Source organism: Uloborus diversus, chromosome 6, assembly GCF_026930045.1.
Source record: "Uloborus diversus isolate 005 chromosome 6, Udiv.v.3.1, whole genome shotgun sequence".
Classification (NCBI taxonomy): domain Eukaryota; kingdom Metazoa; phylum Arthropoda; class Arachnida; order Araneae; family Uloboridae; genus Uloborus; species Uloborus diversus.
This window is the reverse complement of record NC_072736.1, coordinates 91,090,064-91,117,305: the sequence shown is the minus strand read 5'-3', so window position 1 is coordinate 91,117,305 and position 27,242 is coordinate 91,090,064. Positions and strand designations below refer to the sequence as shown.

General features: G+C 34.0%; 1 protein-coding gene across 1 annotated transcript in view; it reads left to right on the top strand.

Moving 5' to 3' along the window:
- LOC129224521 (semaphorin-2A-like) overlaps positions 1 to 27,242 on the top strand; it is a 541,294-nt gene that overhangs the window by 102,784 nt on the left and 411,268 nt on the right. The window contains exon 3 of the mRNA XM_054858986.1: positions 26,319 to 26,678. Coding sequence (XP_054714961.1) covers positions 26,546 to 26,678 — 133 coding nt within the window. The 5' untranslated portion in view covers positions 26,319 to 26,545. The remainder of the gene's footprint in view (positions 1 to 26,318; positions 26,679 to 27,242) is intronic.

The following is a 27,242-nucleotide window of genomic DNA, read 5'->3' as shown; positions in this document are numbered from 1 at the left end:
TAGTAACTTACAGCTCGTGATGTGGTGATGGCGATTTTCGACGAACCCTATGTCTGGAAGATTTTTTTTTAAAAGTCTCCTAACAGGGAAATGTTGGATTGTTTTTGAGTACACTTATAATAAATTAATAATCTTAAATGATTAGATGAGTCATTGTATCATTAGGGGTACATATCGGTGTTCTCAAGTTGTCGTCTTGCATTACCATTCAAAAAAAAAAAAAAAAAATTTCTTTGTTAATTTTTTCGGTGGTACTTATCTTATGCTTTCAGAAATCAGAAAGAAAGCTTTAATGATGTCCGCGACACTTATTATTTTTCTGGTAATTTTCTTCTTCATCTCTTTATGTGTAATTACGAAATGATGCATGGGAAGGGAATAGATGATATGTTGTTGTGGCGAATTCTGTTCTTCTAAGAAGTAAAAAAGTTCGCTAATGATAGTAATTTTCCGTTATTTTATTCTTTTCTTTGTGTGTCGTCTGGATTTTTTTTTCTCCCCCATCAATAGTGTTCGCGTGACGATTTGTCCACGGATGCTGCGACCCATTTAATCGACTCCACCCCATGACCTTGTCGCCTTTGTCTGACATGTGACATAACGAGGGGTTGGGTCTTATGTCCACTGTTTCGTTTCACATTCAGCTGGCCTTTTTGGAATTTCTTAATGGATAAGAAACTTGGTTTGTTGCTGGCGCGGGATATTTTCTGACTTAATCCATTTTTTCATCATTAAAATAGCTCAAGGTGCTTTATATGATGTAGGTTGTCTGATTGTTTTGCGTGTGTTTTTAAGAACATTCGGACGGTAATTTTTGCTTCAGCAATTTCAGTTGTTGTAAAAACGATTGTGTGAAAGATACGTTGCTGTACTTAGAGCATGAATTACGCGAGATTAAACCTCTGTTCATCTTACAAGTACACGAAAAATCCGTCCAGTAAAATAAGATTGCTGTTGTTAACGAGTTCATATACTAAGGAGGTAAAACTGATTTGTTGTGAGTTAATGGCAACCAAGCAATTACCTATCTGTAGCATTCATTAACTCTGTTAATCGATTGCGGAAGCCTACTTTTAATTATAGGTATTGTTTACTGAGTTGAGACACTTTTGTTGGCCTATGATCAATCTACATAGATGTTCCTATAGATACAGAAAATTAACATCATAGTCTTTTACTTTGTACATGGGTGTCTTTAATCATTCAGTTCAGGATCCCCCCACCCCTCCCTCCAAATTTGGTCGTAGTTCTTTCTTTCATACACATAAGAGTTACGAATTCGTTACTACATTATGTCTTCTGCTATCTTCAATGGCTTGATAGTAAAGACTTCAACTATTCTTTGCTGGAAATTGAATTTTCGAGTGATCCACTTTTGCTGCAAAACCACTGTACTGATTTACAATATATAAAAACCGAATTTTTAATGTAATAATTACAAGGATAAATCGATGTTTGGATAAATGATATACCATAATGCAATAGTACCACCGATTCAAAATTTCTTGTGTATATGTTACTGTGAAGGATAGAAATAGGAATAAGTCGATTTTTCCCCCCGGAAATATTCAGCTTTCCGCCAATGTTTTTGCTATGTGTGTGTTCATATTCACCGGCTAATGTCTACATTTACCAGATTTCGAACTTTCACAGCAACATATACGCGTATTTTGGATGATAAAAAGAAAGAAACTCAGTAGAGCCCAATAATAGCCTGTAGAAAATTTTTTCATATGTAACTTGTCAGATATCTGTCTAGTATGTAAAAAGTATTATAATGCTGAGAAGAAGCAAACAGCCTTTCACCAGCGCGGTCAGAATTGTCTCATGTGGGGAGGGGGGGGGGGCGGGGGGGGGGGGCAGCCACGACAGGCCTTAAATGTTAAAATAGTATCACACTAGAATTGGCAGTACCGCTTAAAATAGAGCTCTGGGTGTAAGAGTTCCTTATCCTGGCTGCGCTCCTGCTACTATGAACTCCCCTGTAAATGTGTTCTATACTGCTTGACAATTGCTAAGGAACAAGTACATTTTTGGAATAGTTAAGAATAGATTATGGTTAATGAAACAGAACGAAATATATAGTTAGTAGGGAGGATGTGCCTTTATTATAAGTACAAAATAATACAGATATTACTGCATTAATGAAGTAAAAACTTAAAAATAAAAAAATAATCCTACTTAGATGATTTTAATACAACACCAAAAAAAATGATCTAGGTCAGAATGATGGAGACATGAGTACATTAATATGATGTATGATTACTAGGGACACTGATGCACAATTTACATCTGTTTTCGATACTCCCCATTAATTATTGAGGAGTGCTTGGGGGATGTTTTCCCACCCCTCTCTCAATGCGGATTTGAGTTCTTGTACTGTTTTGGGAGGGACGGTTCTTCGCGCAACACGTCTGCCAAGAGCCTCCCTGGCAAGTTCAATTGTATTTAAGTCGGGAAAGTAAGCAGGCCACTGCATACGGAGAATGTTTTCACTTTGCAATGTGTCTGACAATTCAATGCTCCTATGTGGCCGTGTATCGTGATCTGTAAAGAGAAAATCTGGACCGACAGCCCCCCTAAAAAGACGAACATGGTCCAGCATAACATCTCTGCAATACATTCGCGACGTATCGCTTTCTTATTCAAAAATGTGAAGCTGTGTTTTGCCATTGTGCATGATGCCTGCCCCACGTTCGCAAACAATTTTTTGTGCATAACGTGTTCCACGCTCTCTCCACAGTAGTTGGTGACCAGAATCACTTGTCACGCTGTAACGAGATTCGTCAGAAAACATCACTCTAGACCAATTTTGATGATCCCACCAGCATGTTCCTTACACCAGCGTAATCTCTCTCGACAATGGCGTAATTGAACTTGGATGCAACGTACGGGCTTCCGTGCATACAAACCGACGTTATTTACTCGCCGTGAGATGGTTCTTGCAGAAACATGCGTACCGGTAGCGGTTTTTAGATTTGCAGCTGTCTGTCCAAGAGTGAAATTTCTGTTCCTTTTTGCCACGAGGGCTACATAGCGATCCTCTGAAGCTGCCACGACTGCCGGCATGTTTTTGCAAAACATTTCTACCTTCAGCAGCCGTCTTTAATCGGGAGATGGCATTTTTTGATATACCCATTGCAGCAGCCACAGTGGTGACACTTTGACCTGCTTCCAGTCGTCCAACCGCTCGTCCACAATCGTAGATACTCAAATGATGTCTTGCTGACATTTTACTCTTAAGTATTTCGTTAATCAAACAGAATTTCAGAGAAAAACCTTTTTTAACATCCAGCACTATTTTTGTTAAAAACCAAACAGCGTGAATTTTCGTACGAATTTTTTGCGTGCGATAACGAGTCTTGGTCTACCACGCCATCTGAACTTGAATTTATTTCCATTGGCCAGGTGGTTGAGGTACAAATTTGCATAAATCACTTGTTCCTTTGCAATTGTCAAGCAGTGTATATTCGTGCGTACGATTATCTGTCTAAAATTGTTGTTTATCTTTATTGTATTCACTGGATAATCGCAGGGTTAGCCTGCTTAATTGTGGTTTTGTTGTTGATGTTCTCTTTTGCAGGTTAGGTTGGCAATTTGGGTTTTGCTGCTTCACTTTTCTAACTGTACTGTAATACGGTGTGAAGTCCGATTTCCACAGTACACACATGCCATAAGGACTCGTTTATAGAGTAGGCAACCATTCACAGCACAAAAGCACATTGACACCAAGAAAGGACGACAGAAAGTACAGTAGGCGCCGCTTAATGTGATTACTTTGGGACAAATTCAATTTGATAACTATAATCGATTAATAACAATAGCCGAAAAAAATCCAGGACGCACAAATTGAAGATTTCTTCAGTTCAGTAAGCATTTTTTTACAACTGCATATGGAAATTACAATGACTCAATTTATCGCAATTTAAAATTATTCATTAGCAGAATATAATAGTTCTTTCTTCCATCGATTTAAGCATCTGTTCGATGCTGTTAAGTCTTTTTTGCCCATTTTAAAAGCAAGAAAAAAAGTTTTTAAAGTAAAATTTTTTCTTGATTAACGAACCGTTTACGCGCACATCCTTTTCTCCGACATTCGTAAATCACAGTTTCAAAGCAGATTCAAGTTAACCATCTTTTCCAGCATGGTTTTGCTAGTTGTTTAAATTTTCATTTAGCTTCACTTGGTTTTCAATCTCGTCACGATTTTTTTTTCTTTTTAACTAACGAAGTAATGGCTGATAAATCTTTAGTTGTACTGTTTTGACTCATCATGATTAATTTGTCGAAGTGTTTTAAGTTTGAAAGTGTTTAAGTGTTTTAAATCCGTAAAAATTAAATTGTTAAATCATTGCACTTTTTCTCCATGGCTAAAATGCTTGACAGTTTAGATTAGATTTTTTTGTATTGTTGGTCAGGGGAAAAAATTCTTCTGCTTTACTGGAAAGAAGAAAAATTATTTTTCCGGAAGCTACTTGTCAGTGTTTGCCTTATGTTTCTGTTGATTGAGGAACAAAAGGAGGGAAAAAATTCAAAGTTTATGAAAAAGTGATAACAATAAACGAAGACACTGATCACAATATCCGACCTTTTTTAGCACATGTTAATATCCAATAGTTCCCGGACTTCGTGATTCTGATAACATTAAGCGAATGATAACATTAACCGTGATCACATTAAGCGGCGCTTACTGTACATCCATGCCCGAACCGAGATTCGAACCACCCATCCACTGTCAGGCTTTTCTGACTACGAGACGAGGTGGTCGGCAATTTATTGTGATGCATTTACTACTTGCTCTTGCTGTCTTTCGACACTTTTTCATGGGCGCATCCTTGAATCTTCTTCACAGATCTTCTGAACAAACCATGGTGCTCCTTTCCAGTTGAACGCAAATCGAGCTGATGACGATAAATAAATTCAAAGTCAAGAAGTAATTCTAAGTTTTAAATAAAAACTTATATCATCAGACACGACAACTACAAATAAAAACTTAAATTTGTGTGTATATATATATATATATATATATATATTATTGCGACAGAGACACAAACACAAAAAAAGAAAATTAATTTAATTTGAATTCTGAAATTTTCAATTCAAATTATGTTTTTCGCAATCACGAACTGCGACAGGACCCTACTCATTATCGTTATTGTTTCTAGAAACGGCTCCTGTCCGTTATATTTTCTAGAAATGGCTCCTGTTCTTTCAAGCCTGCCCCTCCTCTTGGGCGGTTACATGTGCTTAGTTTTGTGTGTGTGTGTGTGTGTGTGCGTAGACCGGTGTATATTCACGTAGGTGTGAGTGTATATGTATGAAGTCGCGTGTGTGCTGTGTGTGTGTGTGTGTAGGATCTGGACGCCTCCGACCAGGAGAAGTGGATAGCTCAGGACCGGAAAAGCCGCGCCTGCAGAGGACGGTGGGCGGTGGTGCGCGCTGCAGAGGCCCCTGGTCCAAGCTGAAAAATTAACCGGACATCAAAGACGGTCAAGTGAGGACAATAAGCAATCGTGATTGCTCAGAAAAAAAAAATAATAATATTAATAATTTTATTATTACGGAACGAACGAGAAGAAAAAAATGCTATTTTGTATCCCAAGGTTTAAAAAAAAATGCATATATATTTTTTATTTTGCTTTTTCAAGCACGAGACATTAAAAGCATCATTACCTGATCTCTCTCCTTCTAAAACAGTTCACGAAAAATTCCCATTTCATCTGCGGAGCAGTGTTTTATCGGTTATTCTTATCTGCACGACCTTTTCTGCGTGCAAGCTGTGTGAGAGAGAGAGAGGTAGAGAAGGGGCTGCTTCTCCACAAAGAGGTAGTGAAAAAAGCGAATGAAAGTCTTTCTCTTTATACCTCAGTCGTTACCAGATGAAATCTATTTTCTCAAGATCAGCGCCGTCGATACATACTCGCTTTAAAAACTATCTCTACCCCCCCCCCTCCCCTCTCCCCATTTCTGTGCTGGAAGAACCAGCTTTTTCATCGGTTTATCCGCGTCATATGCTGCGTCAAAAATCGCTGACGTGGCTCAGTTCTCTGGTAATGCACCCCCCCCCCCACACACACCGACACCTCTTTCTTCCACATACCCCAAAATGCCCTGATGATGGAATGAGAAGAGAATGCCTTTTCCCTTCCTCTTCCCGCTCTTTCTTTTCTTCTTTCCCTTTGTCTATTAATATTGTGTGTGAGTGAGTGTGTGTGCGCTGTTCGTTCGTCGGGTTGTCGTTCGGACCTCGTGATTTCGTTCGAATCGTGTGCTTCCGAGAGGGCGTGAGATTCTTAGCATTCCGCGCCCTTTTTGTTTTCAAAGAGGGATGCGTAGTTTGTCAGATAACTCGTTTATTAGTGTGGGACACGACGTGGGATCATTCGAATCGATCATTTATATGTTTTTGTTTTTCCATCTTTGCTGTCGTTTGAAGAAAAATTATGTTTTTTTAAGAAAATTGTTCAGGCATTGGAATTCAATTTTTTTTGCCACTTTTGATAAACTTCATTTTCCATATCAAAACTTAAAAAAAAAAAGATCTTTACTGTAAATAATTTAATTAGTAACGATCAAAACGTGTTTATGGCAGTTAAAATTAGTGTTCAATACCTTACCTGGGAGGTAAAGAGCACTGTGTTCCATTTTTTTTTTTTTTTTTTCAAAACCAGCAGCTGAGCCGTGGGCAGGTAAACGGCAATATCTGCAGAAATGAGATTTCGAGCCGCGTAATTCGAAACCACGTAAATTGAGACCTAATACTAGTGTTAAAATAAGGGTTTGGTTCCGGAGACAACAAAATACTTTATGCTAGCGATGACTGATTGTATAAGTTCAATGTGTACTTATATCGACTTTTATGCACAACATGCATAAAGAAGACAGAAATTAATTTCGTGTTCTGTTTATAAAGATGATTTCTATGATAGTCTTCTGGCAGAGTCATTAAGAATTTTTCTCTGTGATGGGGTGGTTTTCTTCAGTCAAAAGTACTACTTTTAGTCATTGAAATGGATAGAATAAGCGAAAAAAATAACATGGACCCAGAAAATACTTTCATTTTCCCCAACAGTTTTTTTTTAATTATTTTTTTTAATATCCGATTTTTCAAACAAGGCGTGGTCTTTATGACGTCTCAAATGATGCACTTCGCCGCATCTTTCTACTACGTTTACACGTTATGATAATCAAGCAGCGAATTAAAATTGCGCTCTACGCTTGTTATCAACCATATCGTTGCCAATACGCGTGAGTAAAGATGCGAATTAAATATTTTGAACCGTGAATGGCAACACTGAATGGCATTTCATCATTTGTGATGTCATCGGCAGAAGCGTTAAACGATGAAAGAACACCAATTTAAGTAATTTTTTAAAAATATTAAACTTAAAGAAGTTATTTAAAAAATGGTCAGATTCTATGTTTTTAAGCCTGTTCTTTCCGAAAAAAATCCTTTTAAAATTTTGGAAACGACCCCATTCTTTGAAGAGCATTAACGCATCCATGATCACTTGCGTCATTTCCATGATAGAATCTTCCTTCACTAACAAGCCACAAAGATCATTTCTTTTGTCTAGGAATGGCTCAAAATTTTCAATCTGAACGTTTTTGGTTGTGCATCACCGACATCGGTATCCTCCTTGTTTAGGCCTTCTTTGTAACTCTTAAAAGCTATTCTTCCAGTGAGTTCTGAACTGTGTGAGTTTAATATTTTTACTTCTGGAAAGAGCTCTGAAACCAATCGCATAAAATGTCTCCAGTGGCTTAAGCTCGATTATTAGGAGGCCAAGATGCAGTTGGTTAAGCGTAATCTGCAATCTTTAGGAGTTAGGGTTTTGAAAGAGGGGAAACATTTATTTGTTTGCGTTGCTGCATCCGCGTAAAATCGAAGCTCATCCACATAAAATAAAATAATGGTGTCAAATCTTAAACCTCGTGTGATCGAAACCGCGTAAATTAAACCCGTGTAAAACGAGGGTCTACTGTATTTGAAGAATTGCGTTTTAGGTTCAATACTAACATTAGGGATGTTTTTTTCGCTATTTTTTTTACCAGAGGAAACCAAATTCGCAAGCTTGTACTAAAAAGTTAATGTACAATAGATGTCAAAAATGTGAATGATAATAATAATAATAATAAATAAATAAATAAATTTAATGAAATAAAATTTGCAATTACTGCCTTATTCCTGCCCACGGCAGTATACTATACTTTTTATATTCTATTCAGTCATAAATATACCATACGACCCGTTTCAAACGTTACAGTCCCATTTTTAGGTATAAGGAAAATTTGATAATTTCCCCCTACTACAACATGAAACTTAATTTCGTCGTCGTAATTTTTACTTGCACACTTTTTGGTTATCATCATCAGCCTTATCTTAAAACTCTTTCGATTTGTCCTGATTATTACATGAACACATTTAAGATAAAGGCTCTAAAATTCCTGCGAGATACTTATCATTAAAGAATCCAACTGGAAGAAATGGTTTTTACCGAGAAGGAAATATTTAATGGATTTGTAAAGTGAGGGAGATGTGTGTGAAATCGGGTAGGTTGTTCTAATTCATTGAAATTGAACTCTGAAGCAAAAATACTTAGGCTCCTTTAGCAAAGGAGAAAATAACATCTCTTTTTGGAGATGTTTTGACAGAATTTCACCGCAAGATACATTTTAATCATCGAAAACATTTCGTCTTCTTGTAAAGGCGTCTTATACATATCCTAATTAGTCGTCTCCTGTTTTCTTCTCAGACAATGGAGCCGAAAACTTTTAGCTTCGGGAAAGGAAATGTAATTAAAAGTTTCAAAAATTAATTATCTATAGAATTCAGTGCTGTGGCGTCGGTAATTCCTAATCTTCAAATAATGAGCAGACTTGTTATGCTTTTAAAAGTCATCTGTTGTGCCTCTAGGCCGATCGGTGTCTCGGTTTGCCTGGATTTCCGAATTTCTGCCTGTGGATTAAGTTTCATCGTTGTTATGTTTCTCCGGTTCAGGGATAATTGAATCTTCTCAATGTTTTAATACAGTTGAACAGTCGTTCCCAACCTTTTTCACTGCGCGACCTTTTTTTTTTTTTTTGACCGACTAAAGGATCACCCGTAGCCTTCCCCTCCCATACCAATATGCGTTTAGAAATCAGTACAATATAGAGTAACTTTTTCTACACATTCAAAATTCACGCACTCAGATGATAAAAATCCTTAATTGTTTAGTAAGAAAAATGGAATTGAAAGGAAAATGCTATTTAAAAGTTAGAAGTGACTCAAACCAAAATATATTTTTTTTTCTTCTACCATATGGAAACTGAAAATAGAATTAGTGAAATGATGTTATTTTGCTCTCTGGATTACGTAATCTCTTTCTATTTTCTTCTGTTGGAATATACAAATTGCTAAGCAATGTTCCTTACTGAGTAAATGCTAAGAGTTCACATTTGTGCAGAAAACAATCTGTGAACGAGCATTAAAATAATACATATTGCATTGATTATACTTGTACATCTAGTAATAAGGTTATGTAGATTATTAGTGAAACTGTTCTATTATATTCTTACGGTTCCATACAAAAACAGAACCTCTAAATCTAGTCTTCTAAATAGTTTGAAGCATCGTGACTACTAAATTTGGCTTTCAAAATTTCAGTGAGTAAATAAATCTGACATCGAAGTAATTAATAATTACAACAATTTTTGATTTCAAAACTGATTTAATATTGCATCAAGTGACGTTATATTTGCACGATGAAGAAATCCCCTTTCGACGCGAAATTTTTACACAGAAAAAGTAGTGGAAGAAATGCAAAGGCTTTTCCATTTGAGATGACTTTTTCTTTTGGAAATGTTGACCCTACGGCGTTGGTCACCAGATGGCACGACCTTCCCAGCGATGAGCGAATCAATGGACCTTTTTATCGATTCCCTCTTTCGGTGCTGCTGTTGATGAGACAACGGGAATCCATCTGCATCTTGGATTTCCCAGTGGATACGGGCTCGAAAATACTTTGTTCCAACTCGTGGAGGATTCATAAAATTCCGCATCCCCTTATTGCCTCGGTAACTTTTTATTCGAAGCGTTGGCTTGGATGTAGCCCGCTCTAAAGAAAAAAGAAGCAATTCGATTACATCATTGATCTTAGGTTGAGGATTTATTATTGAGCATAGATATTTTATCAAATCGGGTAGTTTCATATGCGATCGAGCGTAGTATACTTATGTTTGATAAATGTTTGCATATATATTTGTGTTGCGGTGACGATTGATGTAGCCGTTCTAGAAAAAAAAAAAAAACAATTTGATTACATCATTGATCTTAGATTGAGGGTTTATTATTGAGCATAGATATTCATTAAATCGGGTAGCTTCATATGCGCACTAGCGTAGCATACTTGTTTAGTGAATGTACTGTCTGACCACGGATTGTATAGAAAGACAAAACATCCGTTTTATAGCCGGAAATGGACGAATCTATTATTTTTTACCGATGTCCGCTTTTGCAGAAGCAGAGTCTCATTCAAATGAGCGGAATACGCGCATCAAATTTTTACTTTTCCCCCTTATTCACATAGATTCGTCTTATCTGGACGTTTGAAAATTCCATGCAATCCGTGGTTGGACAGTATGCATGTTGCATATATATTTGATTTAGGCGAAGTAGAAAATTTCTGTAACTCTGCGGCTCAATAGTGCTTGGGGGTTTGTCACAATACATTTTTAGGCTAGGGACCCCTAAGAGATGGATAGAACTATGTAAAATGTTATTCATGTGCCTTTTTGGATTCCCCTTCCGTGCTCTTAGGGCATGGGGGCCTTTCTGCCTTCTCGATTGTGACATTTGCAGTATGGGAAATCCGCCAGGACTGCTGCTAAATGTTTTTTTCTGAACATTAAAAGTTTTAGTATCCAGCTGTTTTCAATATTTTATAAATTAAAACAGATATTTGTTACTTTGTTGTTTTCAGTAAATTCTCATTAATCCAGACCCTATTAAACCGGACTTCGCTTAATCCGGCCAGCCATTTTGATGTGCATATTGTACAAATAAAAGGAGAGTTTAGGGCAATTCCACGAAAAAGTGGATATGAGGGTTGAAATTTAAAAAATTTTTTATTACTACAAGTAATACATCAAATTAAAACTAATAACATGAGATTTATGAAATTATAAATAAAAATTTCATAAAATTTACTTTTATTATTATTTTTTTGAGCCTAAAGCTAATGTAATATATCATACTTGTATTTAGGAAAAACACAGTATTTTCGTTCCGCCTATTTAAAACAGGAGAATTTTGTATTGTATATGTATGTTACTATTTGTGACATTTGTTTATCTTTTGGAACACTTAATTTTTCATAACAAAATATTTAACAGGATTTTTAGAATAAAATAAAGTTATAAGGTCTTGCTGTCACAGCCGTCACAAAAAAGATGCATTAGTTACCATAGCAAATGCATTCTTCCGTGGAAAAACATGAAACTTTCCAAAGTTCTAATGTTTGCAGGTCTGAATAGGAGTACAATGTTTAAATTTGATCCAATATATATTCTCTGGGAAAATTTGGTGTGACGGGTATGACAAACGTTTGTGACGGGTTTGACAAAATCATTGGGACATGTGTAATAGCATTTAAAATAGCTTTAAAAAACTTTCTAAATGAAATAGAAGATTAAACCATTTTATTTCTTAACAAATTAGCATTGTAGTTTAAAAAAAAAATCTGAAAATCTTATAACATGACAGATTTGAATTATTTGTATTTGAATAATTTTTTGGTTATTAATTGAGTTACTTTTATTTAATTCTTGAAACATATCAAAGGAGTAAAATAGTTTTAAAGGAAGTAAATAATCAGTTGCATATTTCCATAAATCTCTGCTTTGTGAAAATGCCCCAGTCAATTTTTATTTTCATGAGATATAAAGTAATATCGGAGACCCTGGAGCTATACAACAATTAAACTTTGCCCAAAATTATGGCACTGGTTGTCTTGATGCAATTTAAAGTCTTATTAATCAGTTATCATATTTACAAGTTGCGTATGGTAAAAACAAAAGATAATACAATTTGCTCCCTTATGGAAGTACACTCTTAATTCAAAAGAACGAAAAAATAACTCTTAAAAAGAGTGAAATCTATTGCGGGTGCATTCATTCTTTCGGAGTGCTAGCTTTATCGAAAAAAGACGCTTTACGAAAAAACCAAGACTAAAACTTTTCTTTATTGGCGTGAAATTCAGAAACACTCCTTTTGATGCGCGAAAAATAAAAACATTCTTTAAAAGGACTTAAAAACATTTTCATTGGTTCGATTCTGTCACGTGATTTTGTTTAGGGAGAATCTTCTATACCTCCACGTTCGGCTTAACTAACGTTGGTCGCGAATACCAAGTGAATGTCGCTATCTAAATGTCTTCATTTAATGCATTAAAACAATATTTGTTTCCCAATGAGGTTTCTGAAGGAAATGCACAAAAACTGCATGAATTTTATTTTTTATTAAAACTTGTAACTGTTAATATTTCTTGAACCTCTCGTATATCGTTACAAATCACCCACGTGCAATGTTACGGCGAACTTTTTGTAATTTTTTCTTCCAAATTAAAGAAACTTTCATCAACGATTTTGTTTCGGTCATCGAATCAGAAATATGACATTTGAAACAGTCGTTACCATCTTTGGTGTGTGTGTGTACTGTATATATATTTTTTAGGCAGGTGTTACAGACCCGACCATGCTCAAATCTATAGGTCGGATACCGAATCCGCTCCCGATGGTCGGAGCTCCAACCACTGCTTATATTTTAAATTAATCAAATATTGTTTTTGTGTATAATAAACTTTAAAGAGTATCATAAACTTTGTATAATACACTCATTCATATGTGTAACGGGCCATTCATTAATTAAGTAAGGGTCCTGGGGGGAAGGGGTGGAAAATTTTATATTAGAAATCCGCGGTCAAGTGGTTTTGCAAATATTATATTTCATTTGCTTCAGGAAGGTAAAAGTATGCATTATAGGATGAGCTGTGTTTTACTTGTGTTTCGAAGAATGAAACTGTAAAATATAATAAAAGAATCGCACTGTGTTTTGCATGTCGTATTTTTAATTCTTATCGCATCATATACAAAAATAATTTGTCGAAAAAACATTCGGTCTAGATTCCTTACAGTTAACATTTCTTTACTCAAAAATGTTTTAAAAAAATAAAAAATAATAATGATAGTTAATTTAAGAACAATCCCAGTGATGTAATATTTGTTATTTTATTATTGTGAAGAAAAAAAACAATCTTACGTAAGATGGGGGGGGGGGGGGAGTCTTACATACCCTTACATAGGGGGAAGGGAATGTCGAAAATTGCCAAAATTGTCCTTACTTTATTAATGAATGACCCCGAAGAAACAAAATTCAATTCAAACGTATCTTGTCACAATTTGTGAGAGACTTTTTAAATTAATTTGAACTGATGTAACTTTTAAAACATTATTAATGTTAAAAGGCACACCGAGAATATCAATATAGAGTTTCAAAATTTTAAATCTATTTATTTGGAACTGTGTGGGTTTTTTAATTTTATATCAATCTTTAGATTCGGAAATGTACGTAATATTGCACGTGGGTGATTTGCAACGATATACGTGTAGTTTAAGAAATGTTACCAGTTAAAGTTTTAATAAAAAAGAAAATTCTTCGTACTTACCATACAGTTTTAGTGCATCCTTTTCGGAAACACTAAAAACAAGTTTTTTTTTTTTTCGTTTTTTTAACTTAAAAAATAATTTTTTTTTTCAAATGAAATAACTATTTAAAAAACAGTTTTAAATTCAAATACACAGCATAAGCACATGAAAACACGTTTAAAAAACAATTTCACCAAATGAGAGTGAAATGATTTTACCTATTTTATTCTAAAAAAGAGTGAAATAGCGGCTTTCCAAAACAGAAAGCAGCCACTCATTTATGATATTAACTTAGTCTTAAAAAAGAGTGAAAAACACTTACCAAAAGGGAGTGAAATTAGCTTATTTAAAAGGAGTGAAAATCACCGCTCCGCAAAAGGAATGAAATTCACTCCTATAAGGAAAGTGCGTTTTCAATACTGGAAAGGAGTGAAAATTTACTCAGTCTGAGTTTAAATCGCTGGAATTTTTTAAGAGAGTAAGTTACTGCGCCATGACAAATATGCTCCACGGGACGTTTTAAAATGCTAGCATAACGGATCTGAAAATGGAATTGTCTTAACTTTGAAAAGGGGAAAAAAATGTTCCGTTTGCTGTAGAGCTCAATCACAAATGATGTATTACAATCAAACTAATGCTTTCTTCTAAAACAGGGGATTTTCAAATGACATGAGATTAGAATATTTTCACCATTTTGTATAGAACGCGACAGTAGTCGTATTTGTGGGGGGCTAAATGCAATCAACATTGTCGAATTGAGCTAAGTCAAATCAAACTACTTTTCATTTATTTGATTGTGCAAGTGCAGTGAAGATGACAAGAACTGATTCGTATATTAACGCAAACACTGTAGTCCGAGTGAATATCGTCTGCAAGTTAGAATTAATGAAGAAATGAAGTTCACAGAGAAGTGACAACTTTTGGGAAAGCAGCTCTGATAATGTTTAAATTGAACAGACTGCAAAGTTTACATTGTAAAATATAGCTATCACTGCAATTCAAATGCTATATCTTACTCAGTTGGATTATATTAACACCTGATAAACTTTTATTTTTCTTTTCACTAACCACTCAAGGCAATGTAGTACAAAACACTACAATATTAGTATTATGTTCATGTTTTACTTATTAACTTTAAAAAGAAAAAAATAAATAAAGATATGCAAGCAAATGGATGACCCTGTTCATTTTTCCCCGTAAAAGGTGATAGTACTAGCTTTTTTTCTTATGAAATATAATTTATATTCAGTATTGTCAAGTATGTCATCTGTACTGATCACTATTCTTTTAGAAATAACTCATCCAAGTAGCGGATTTGCACAGTGTCGCACCCGTCACAAATTTTGTCATACCCGTCACAACACGCACACACACACACACAAAAAAAAAAAAAAAAAAAAAAAAAAAAAAAAAAAAACCTGTACAGTAAAAAAAATTTAAATTCATCATAAATATCATGTATTAAGTTTCATTTGAATGTCTTTTATTAGGAAAAAAATGCTATAGTCTTGAAACATTAAAATGTTCACAGGAATTTCTAGAAATATGAGTACAGGTGAAAACTCATGTCTCGCAAACGTCACACCCGTCACAAGGATTTAAAAATTTCTTTAAAAAAATTGAAAAGTCCCGCAGTTTTGCTTCATCTCAATTATTCAAGCAAATGCATAGTTAAACATGATTAAAATACTTTTTTAGTATTTGTTAACTGATTTAGTGAGATTGTTTGAACCAGTAAAAATAGTGTCTAAGTGTCATACCCGTCACAATGGAGTTGCCCTCAATGCAATAATATATTTTGTGGGCCGTATTTTTGTATTCAATTTTCGAAATGCTATCTTAAGTAGTTTTATGTTTCGTTCTCTTGAATTAAAAATAAAATTCTTACTGTGTGCAGTAGTTAGTTTATGTACCTTAGCTCAATTTATAGGTTATTCTGTTTAATACGTAGGGGAATGTGGGGCAAAGTGAAATTGTTAAGATGACTGAGCTTTTTCAAAATGAACAAATTGGAAATTCATTTTGAAAATTACAGTATAATATAAACTGCTGTACATATTTTTTTCGGCAGTAAATTTGTGCTTAAAAAATAATAAATAAAAATAAAATAAAATAAAAACTTTTTTTTATGGGGCAAAGCGGAAATATTTTTCTAATTAAATGTTTTCTATTCAATTATAGAAAATATTTTTCATCAAATGAATCAGTAAATAAAAGGTTTAATGAGTAAATGAAAAGATACTGAAACAATAAACTAAAAATTAAATTAATTAATATATGAAATGTACTAGTAAAAGAGTGAATGAAAAATAAAATAAGTGAATGAATGAATAAATCAGTGAATTACTAAGTGGAGGAATGTAAATGAAGGAAATAATAAATGAATACGTAGCTGATTTAGTAAATGAATGATTCGTTACTCTTCCATACTGAAAAGCAACGCTGGAAATCTCATGTTTCGTCCTTCAGCTTTTCAATCTTTTTCATCGCTTCCAATCAACTTAAAAGCTCCATCTGGAATTTTGGCGAATCGCAGTTTTGTCTACATGTGAAGTACCTACCCGTTCTGTACAATGTTGCAAGATTTCTTTTTCCAACACAGTCGTTTGCAAAAGAGAATAAGATAGCTTTGCCAAGTTTGCTTGAATTTTTGTTCGTGCATTCTTTTAGAGATGAGACTACGTTTCTCAGTCTCGCATGGCCATTTAGAAACGGGAGTGAAATAACTTCCAGTAGTTTTCCCGAACAGTTCAAGTGTTTAATTTGGGAGATTAAGAGCTAGTCAAAAATAATGGATCTTGTTGAGAGTTACATTTCTAGGTTTTTGCTGACATTTTCTAGCTCTATTTTTTATTCTCTTAGAATTTCGTTTTTCATGTTTGTTTCTATATATTGTGTATTAGAAAAAATGTCTGTAGTTATTCAAAAGCAATGAATTTTGATGACAGTTGCATTTCGACTTTTTTTGTTGTCATTTTCTAGCTCTATTTTTTATTCTCTTAGAATTTCCCTTCTCATTGTTTGTTTCTATATTGTATATTAGGATAAGTTATCTTTATTAAGTTCACCTGCATTTCAAATGGTAAGAATCACGCTTTTGGTTCTTGCTTTTCAAAAATATCTCGATTCAAAACTGCAGTAAAAAGTCTCCATTAGTTGTGATCAGGGTTGAATTTCTGACAAAAGAAGTGCCGGAGCCCTATAGTTATCAGATGTCATTTTCATTAGGTTGAATTTTCGTCGAGCGTGGAAAAATTCGCCTAAATTTGACAGAAGTGCATGAACTGGAACTCCTGTGGGCTCCCGTGCAATCTAAGCTCTGGTTATGATTACTACATAAATCGTCGGGGCTACGCAAAAGCTGACGTTTTATCCTGCATGTGACAAGTTCTATAGTTCGTTGAAAAATGTGTAATAATCAAAGTGTTTCAAATATTAGGCAAAAAAAAAAATAAAAATAAAAAAAAAATAAATCGTTTTTTTACATTTTTAAAACGTTACTTTCGAAATAAAATACAGCGCTGTTTCTTGGAGTACAAAATGTCTGATTTTCTGTGGGACGCTTTCCTCCCCTCCCACTTATCGTTTCTTATTAGAACTAAATTGGTAGGAAAACAAAGTATATATTTAAAAAAAAAAGAAAAAAAAGTGTTAGCAATAGATTCGGTGGTTAGTTCTTTAGAATTGAGCTGTCCAAAATGTACACTTCATTTTATAAATAACAATATAAAATGATGGTGTAAGTTTATTTTTTTCTGCTCATCATATCACGCAAGAAAAGTACTTTTTCTAGATCGACTATTTAAAAAAAAATCCTCTAAATAACTCGTTTATAAATAAAAATGTTATGAAAAATTAAGTCATATTTGTTCCACATGTGACATTGAAAACGCCTTGTATAACTGAATGAGCTGTCTTTCTCATTTTTCTTAATCTATACCACCCCTTCAAACTGCTCCTGATAAATTAGTCAGAGTTGAATTTTTAAAAAGCTTTCATCGCTGAGACATCAATTTCGGTTTTTATTATCATACTAGAATGTCGCCCATCAAGATATGACGGGTGAAAATTGCTTCTACATTTGAACGAAGCCATTGCCTGTTTGGTGATATTTTAAGACTTGAAGTTGTGACCCTAACTCCAGTGGATTAACCCTAAAGTCCAGTAAGTAGCGTTCATCGTTGTCCCCCCCCCCTTTTTTTTTGTCTTACCAATAAAACTGTTTAGTTACTGGATCGAGTTCAACCTTGTTCAAAACATATTAAATTATCATGCCGCGGTGCGAGTTTCATTGTTGAAACTCGCGGGTTACTCGATCATTGGCTACTGTATATGTATGAGGATTTTTTTTACTTTATCATTTTTGAGATTAATGATTTTCTAATCTAAATAGAAGCAATTGCGCAAAAGTGAATAAATCTTAAAAATTATTATTTGCATGATGTTATACTTTTTTGCGTATATCTTGGGGAATTTTATGTGCCCAATTTTGGGTTTTGAAAACAGTTCCTTTAGCAACCCTGTTTCGGACACGTTGTTATTTATGTAGATATTTTTAAACACAGATTTTGTCATGCTTCTTACAGCTGCTAAATTGTCGTGTGTGTGGTGGTTAGGAAGCATGGACTCAACAACGATTAACTATCTCTGCGATTTAATCCCATCAACATTAAGCTACGAATGCCTGTTCAGTATTTGATGCATCAGGGATGGCTAATGGGTAATGGCATATGCACGTTCGTGGAATGGTGTGAATTACTCTGCAGCCAATGGAGTATTTTAGCCGGCGTTTTCAAAAGTATGCACCATGTATTAATTATCCTACCCGGTACTATACTATATGAGTTGTGTAAGTGCGTACGTTAAATTGGTCGATATATGAATAAAATTGGCTTCTTCTTTCAAATCTCGTATAATTCCACCAAGTTTCTTAGATGACGAGATGTCAAACTAAATTAAGGATACCTCTGGCAGTAAAAAAATATCGTTCGTCCTCCTAAAATGTGCTGTAAAATTCCAAAACTCTTGTTTGAATCTGTTAGAATCAGTTAAGAAAGTTAAGAAAAAAAAAAAAGACATTTGCGTGACTTGCAGGCAGAAGCTGTTGTTTTATTGAATAATATAAGCTTATAAAATTGAAGATATATTGAAACAACAAATCGAATCAAGTTTCAGTTAATATGGTTAAATTCATCAACTGCAACATTATAAGCTTAATTTATTTAATAAAAACACAGCTTCTGTCGTTTAGTCCGCTATTGCCACTTTTTTTTCCTTTCAAGTATCATTATTTTAATATTTAAAAAAAAAAAAAAAAAAAAAAATCACTGCCGGATGCATATAAGCAACCTTTACTCTGCTAGAGACCATATAAAAGTTTGGAGACTGCTGACTGTGTGTGTGTGTGGCTGGCTACCGTGTGAAAACAACATCCGTCTTCTATATAGCTTGTTTTGCACGCTCTAATTATGGTTTCATTTCGAAACAAAACATGTCTTACAGACATTGTTCAAGAAGAGGGGGAGGATTTAAAACATTCAAACGTGAATTTAGAACTTCCGAGGAACGAAATTTGTTCAGAACGTTGCGTTGGATGTTGAAAAAACATGGCTGACACATTTGCGTCGACTGGCCAATCAGGAGTCTTAAAACTATTATAAGGTCTCTGGCTGACTGAAGGTTGTTTGGTTTATATGCCTCCCGCATATGCTCGAACCACGCACTTTACGGTTTACAGCCGAACGCGCTAGCCAACGTTTCATAAGATGCATATAGCTTAAACAGGATTCTCTTCTTGGTTACGAAATTAATTTTATTCATTCTTTAAATGTCAAATTTTAATTTTTGTTTTATTTTGACATCAAAAGAATGAATAATTTCAAACTGCCAATGCATGTGTATTTTTGTAAATGCATATATATGCACTGGGCAGTTTATCATTTGCTAAGTGCAAAATTATATTGATATTTTTTTTTTTAATTGTAATTTTTTTAATTATTTTTTTGTAATGAATTCTTTTATCCACAGAAGGTTCTTTTTCGGATTGCCAAAATTTCTCTTGTTAATGCTGTACTTATCAAGAAAATGATATCTCTGGGCTGTGTGACACATCGTCGCCTCACAGCAAGAGTAAGATATCTTAGTGTTATTCCTGGGATTAAATGTCTCAGTGTTGCTCTGAGGCGACGGCATATAAACGAAGTTTCTTTCTTTTTTTCAATTTATTTTTTTAATGCCAAAATTCAATTATTGTTTTAGAATTCTCACCAACTTTGCCGAAAGAGAAGGTTGGAGAACTCTCTCAGAATTTTATTTCTCCGCCATAAAACATTGCACTCGTGCGCTGTCTGTATTATAATCAGTTTAAGAAGTTAACCTAAACAGATTTTCTCTCTTTTTCTTTGTCGATTGGAAGGAAATCTCTTTACCAGCAACGGATTCCGTATTTCTTTTTCTTTTATTGAAACCTAATTTCCCATACCTTCTCCACCATTCTACCCTCTTTTGTTTGCGGCTCAGCTTCAGGTTCTTATTTATTATTAGTTGCTTTGTCCTGCTGCGGCTTTTATCTAAACGGTCTTTCCCAAAGACGATTAGAACAACTTGGATCGAAAAGCGATCCCTGCAGTTCTCTTTTATTCTGAACTTTTTTTGGGGCACACAGCAGGGGGGCTCTTCTCTGGTACGGAGAGTGAAGCAAGCGAAATAGAAGGAAAAGTCGAGTCTAAAAACTGATAGCTTGCTTTTACCAAACTGCAATTCTTTTTTTTTTTTTAATCTTAAGAATTGAAGTGTGGGGGGAGGAGGAGGTGGATCTTGTTCGTTTTTACCTGGAGAACTATCAGTTTAGATATTTCTTTAAGTAGAGAGAGGGGGCGTATGTGTAGTAAACATTCTCTACTCAATATGCTTGTAATCAGTCATGAATTTGAATTTTGCTATCGTAGATCATAACTCCACGTTTCACTCAAACCCAAAGTTTCATTCAACTATTCTCACATTAAAGAACCTAAAATTCGGATCGATGTAAACTTGAATGTATAGGAGAAAAAATCCTATTAGGGTCTGCAATAATCCGACAGATCTTCACACTTTCTTTCTTTTTTTTTAAATCTGCGTGCGTGTTATCAAAATTGATATATATATATATATATATATATATATATATATATATATATACATATATATATATATATATATATATATATATATATATTTCTTTCTTTCTTTCAAATTTCTCTAGTTTATAAGCAGTATTAAATAACTCAAATCCGGTTTTTGTACTAGTGGAAATTTAATGACGTTACAAAATTATTCGTACATCTTTTAAATTTGTTTTCATCTTTTAACTTGACGAATTTGTACTGATGTTTCAATTTTTTCCTTTTGTATTTTAAATGCATAAATTATTTATCTCTTTGCAATACCCCATTTGGAGTGTTATTAATAATTAATTATTATATTATTATTTGGTTTTCTTTGACAATTAAATAATATTCTTAATTAATAAATTTCTAACATTAATAAATTTCTCTTGGGTTTATTGTGCAGGGATATACGTTAAAAAGTTTCGATGTTTCAAAACGCCGAAGTTTTGGAGTCGATGTATCGATACCATCCATACTTTACTTTTGAACATCGATGTTTCAAATCATGGATATTTCGGGATCGATGTATCGATACTTTCATTTTGAGCATCGATGTTTTTGCATCGATGTCGCACCACTAGTCAGGATTCTTGTGTAATGTTGTCACATCATGCCAGTTGTGAACTTCAATATCATTAAGAAAGGGCTCCAATTTCTGAAGTTTGGGCCCAAGTTTTGTTCGGTGGGCAAGGGGAAAAAAAGACTGAAAGGTGAACCGCCTATTTGTTGTTGCATTTTTCAGAAGTAAGCTATCCTCTTAGCGTGTTAAATAGAATAAAGAGCGAATGCATAAAATACACCGCCAGCTCAGTTATTCCGTGCTTTTTAGCACTCATCAGCCCGGAACTGAGCTGGAGGCGGAAAACCTCTTAAAGCAGCCAAGAGAGCCAAACAAACTGGTAGCTAATGTAAAATTAGCACATCAGACAGGGTGACCGCAGCAATGGTGCGGTTAAACTCAAAGTTTGAAGGCAAAGCTAAGTATTTTGCAATAAGTTACCGCCCTGCCTTAACCCTGGCTTTGGATGATATCTTACCGCAAAAAAAAAAAAAGAGTTTACAACAGTTACTTGTCTTTTTTGTACTTTCCGTTTCTGTGATTGTTTCCAAATCAACTGCTGAGCATATCAGCAGTTGATTTGGTCGATTTTATTCAGTGTAAGTGTTTTTGTTTTTGAAACGAGAGAGAGAGAGAGAGAGTGAATAACAAGAGAATGATCAAAAGAAATTGTATAATCACATGATGAGTTAGATCAACATTTTCTTTATTGTATTTACAATAAACTTATTAGCAATATTTTTACTTGAAGGAAATTAAGAAAAAAAATCTAATGATTAAAATAGAGAATAAAAACTAGATAAATAGGAAATATTTCGTGCTAATATTCTATTTAAGTGTTTGTTGCTGTTTGAAGTTTATAATTATTTGTTAAGCCTGATTAGTGCCCAAACCTGTTGTTCCCTTCGTTGCAAATACTTTATTGACTAAAATTATTTTTTTCCGTACAAACTGTAGGTCAGAACTTCTATTTGGACAGACATGCAGTTAGATCGGTCGTAGAACGTGAAGAATAAATAAATAAATAAATAAATAAATATATATATATATATATATATATATATATATATATATATATATATATATATATATAGGGGCATTCCAAGGTATTTGGCTGTTACGGACTCTACACTTCATAAGGATGTTTTAGCCTCCTTCTCATGATTAGTGCAAATAGTAAAATTAAACTTTTTGTAAATGATTAGTCCTATGTGTAGTTATGTCATAACATTGAAAAAAGTTTAGATTTGTGTTGAATTTCTAAAGATATAGGAAGATATATAGCATGTTACGGACTCTACACTAAAAAGACATGGGAATTTTTGCTTAAACTATCTTCAAATTTTCTGTGAAAGTAACAACTGCTCTTACCTAATGAAGGTTTTCCACTATGTCTCAGTTTATCTATAATACATTTAAGCACCAAAATATTTTTTAAAAAGGTAAAAAATATTTTTTACGGAATTATTTACTGAAGAACTGCAGGATTATGAACATGTTACGGACTCTACATATTTGTCACGTTCGAGTATTGTTTGAATTATTGTTTATAGAGTGTAAACAACAACAATACTACTCATTGTTCAATAGTTACAATGATAGAATCAACTGTTATGACTATTTCTTCATCATATATTCTAAAGGTGCCCACCTGGGGGGGGGGGGGGGCATGCCACAGACTGTGCCATTGAAGTTTTTTGAGGGGTATTTTTCTCATTTTTGGGGAGAGGTTTTTGATGTTATGGGGGAGGGGGGGGGGTCAGTGTGATATTTAGGGGAGGTGCACCAAAGCTCTAGGGGTGGGGGGGGGTACCAGATTGAAGGTGGCCTCTTGTTGGAACAGACCAAGTGATATGTTGATTTCTTCAGTCTTGAATTTGTTATTAGAAAAGATAGGTTTTAATGCAAATTTCACTTACAATTCAACTTTTATAGTAGAACTTTGGTTATCTGAAGTGATCAATACCGGACCATCTTCGGTAAGTTGAAATTTCTGGATAACTTTTTTTTTTTGGGGGGGGGGGGGGGCGGGACATGTTAGGAAGAAGATGTTTTTAAGCCAATACTTTTTAAATTGCATTTTTAAAGTTAAGTTAAATTTTCTGTTAATTCAATTTAAAAAGGCAACATTTTTTGCTTCATTAATCACATATATTTTTAAGCAACAAAATTTTGTTCATTTCCGGTTTAAATAATAGCGTTTAATTAATTAAATGTCAAGTCTCAGTCATGTATGGCACGAAAAATCTTATATTTTTGTTTAATGACCTTAATATCAATGTACTAAATGGCATCTTACATGCCTTACTTTGTTCCTTTATTTGAACGTGAAAGTGATTTTTTTCTTTCTTTTTTTTTACAATATATACTCTTATTTTATACTGGAAATTTTTCAAATGTCACACTGGAAATATACTGAAATTCGGGATCACCAGATCAGTCAACATCCCATAAGATAATAGGGTAAATTGGGACTCGTTAGACCGGCCTTGATAATTTTAATACCTTTTTTTTTATTTATGACCAGCAAAAAGTAGCGCCTATAGTTCTACAATTCCTATAATGAAATCATATTGTACAGTTATTTTGAACAAATTTCAGAAACTGTTATTTTGGCAGTGCTACTTTTAATTGATTAACTCTCATAACTAAGCAACTTTATTTTTTAAATGGTTTTCATGAAGAATGAAGCAATAAATTGAATTCCTCTCTTAAAATAAGTTTTTTTTTAGTTCTTAAGTATTAGCAGTTTATTTTTTGTTGTAGGGAAAAAATCAGGACAACTTTTTTTAGACCAAGTACCTGGGGTATGTTGCTTCACTTTTAGAAAACACACGAAAACTTTTAGAACAATTAAAAAAGCAATACTCCAGTATTAGCAATAGTAAAGTTGCTAAAAACACAAATTGTGCTGATTGTTAAAAAAGTGTAAAAGTAGATGTTGGTCAATTTTAATTATATTGATCTTTAAACTTTGGTTTTTGATTCTAATCATAAAACATTTGTTTGGTACAAATGTTGGATAATATTTAACATTAAAATTGTAATAGAAGTTGGTTTTGTAATAAGGGGACTCCAGGACTGTGGCAGGTTGGTTCACTTCACAAAGTTCACTTAAAGTATTAATGGGGGGAAAAAGGTAATGAATTGAAAATTTTCTGAGGTGGTGAGAAATATTTAACTCATGGTAGAAAATAAAACTACAAATTGAAATTTATGATGAGATAAAAAAAGAAGAAGAAAAGTAGAGAGCCAGACCAATGTGCCCTGACTCCCCCTATACACTTACTTGTTCAGTTAAAATTCTTCTGAAAGTCAAAGTTTTTTTTTAAGTATAAGTTGTAATTTCCTTTAAAGGGCTACTTTTTTCTCCCCCTTGTGCAGGCTGTTCAAACATTTTGGTAAAGAAAGAACTGTGTTGAAACGGTTGCCAAATGTAGAGTCCGTAACGTTTTGTAGAGTCCGTAACCAAATTTAGAAAAATAATTAAAAATACCGAATTTAAATAATCATGAAACTTATTTTAGAATATTGAAACACCATAGGTGAAGTTAGAAAACATTCAATTTAGTGACATAAAATGCATAAATAAAAAATTTAACAGAACTTTTCTTCTAATTATTGTTACGGACTCTACAATCACCATTTTCACAACTTATAATTTTTTAACGAATCCACTTTTTGATTAAAATTATTATATGTATTAGAGATAATCCTTTACTTTATTTGTTCCAAGCACCAGTTTTGGCTTGAAATTCGGTTCAAGTCACTATTGAAGAAAAATTCAATGTAGAGTCCGTAACGTTAAAAGTTGTATTTTTGATGTTTTGATTGCGATTACATGAATAATATGAAGTAAATGAAGAAAAAAATATGACATGCGTGTCCTTTGGAATGTGCTTTTTTAATATATATAAAAATTTTAACCTTTTAACAAGTTTTGTTACGGACACCCCTATGTCACAAATACCTTGGAATGCCCCTATATATATATATAGTCTTCATGGTTATAATTTTATAATTGATGGAAAAATAAATGTTGCTAATAAATATCCAAAACTATATTAGAGTTAAAATGTGACTTGAAAGCAAAATTTGTTGCTAAACAAAACTATATTTAAACTTAAATTTAAAAAAAAAAAAAAACTCAATTTTGCGTCATCCGACCTTAACAATTTTTTGGCTCGGTTCCCACTCGTTATTTTTCTTGTTAAGTGTCCGAAAAAAATTGGGCAAGACGAACAGCTTTTTTGTTTTACTGTAGTTTTATTATTTGGGTTCTTTAAAAGTACAATTATAATTTTTGCACATTTTTAAGAAGACATGTTTGTTTTTGAAATTACGGGAGTGAACATTGAAAGTTTATTTTGTGAATTTAAAAAAAAAAAAAAAAGTTTAGTCAAAGCAGGAGTTGCAATGAGTAGTCTTTAGCGTTATCTCTGGGTTTTTATCTTTTCCCCTTTGATGGAGACAAAGTTAGCCATGTTGCATGTAAACCGCTTTTTTTTTTCAGTTTGAGTTTTTAATTAGTAAAAAGCAATGTAGAGGGTAATTTATTCCGTGCTTGGAAAAACGAACAAGGGCAGAGTTAAAAAAAAAAGCCTTTTTAGAAGCTTCTTTTATGTTGAGGATAGTACTCAAGAAGCAAAGAGAAGAAATCGAATAATAGAGGTGAAAGTTCCCAACACTTCCCGGTTTAATTAATAAAATTAAGATAAGAGACTTCTTTTATTGCCGGCATCGAACAAGCTTTTCGCTTCCCGCCCGAAAAGCATTAACATGCCGCCTCCCCTGGTCAAGAGAATTTAAAAAAAAAGTCAGAAGAACAAAAGTGGTTCTCGGGGAACAAAACAAAAACACTTCGCCAACGAAATTGAGCTGTCGTTCCCGCTTTGTGAAAGAACATGTTTTTCTCTTTGTTTCAGGCCGCCTCTGCAGGACCCATGGAACGCTCGTCGTAGTAGACCGCGGCAAATAGCCCCGCCTACCCCTGGGGTTCCTTAGCCCGGAGAGGGAGAGAAAGCGAGTGTGGCCTCTGAGGGGGAAAGGAAAAAAAAAGGAGAATAAAAAAAAGTGAATTCGAAAAGAAAACCTGAAGGTAAACCCGGCGGAACAGAACAGACCGCGTTCTTGTGTTGTGCTTGTTGGAGGCATGGCTGCTGCTACGAGCGGCCGGCATTCGTATGCGATGGTGATTCTTGTGGCGAGTGTGTTTCTCTTGGTTCTACCGGAATGGTGTGCTTCTACATTCTTCGTTTCGCACCCGGATCACAGAGTTTCCCCAGGTATGGTTTTATTTCTTTACTACTTTTCTATCTTTGTTGCCAATTGAAGACTAAAATGAGAAAACGCATTAAGGGTACCAAAAAAAAAAATCTTGTCAAAATGAAGTAAATGCCAAGCATTTCACCGTGGTATACGATTTATGCACCTATCTTCCCTAAAACAGGGTGGCGACAGATCAGGGAGATCAGGGAAAAATCAGGGAACTTTATTAATCAGGGAAAAGTCAGGGAAATATCAGGGAATTTTGAAAAAATAACAAAAAATCAGGGAAAATTGATTTTATCAAGAAAAAAATGTTTTTTTTTTTTGCTTTACAAAATTAAGTTCTCTAATTCCCTATGTATTTTCCACCAATTATCTGTTTAAAAAAAAAGTAAAATTAATGAGGTGCAATTATACACTGCCGCATATTTGCGCACCTTTTTTCCTCAACGTCAAAATATGGAATCTTACTTATTAATCACAGGATGAACTTCCTAAGATCGCTTCTGTGTCTGTTAGGTTGTTTATTTTACCTAGCTTGAAATTTCCTTTCACGCTTTCAATGCTACGTAAAATAAACA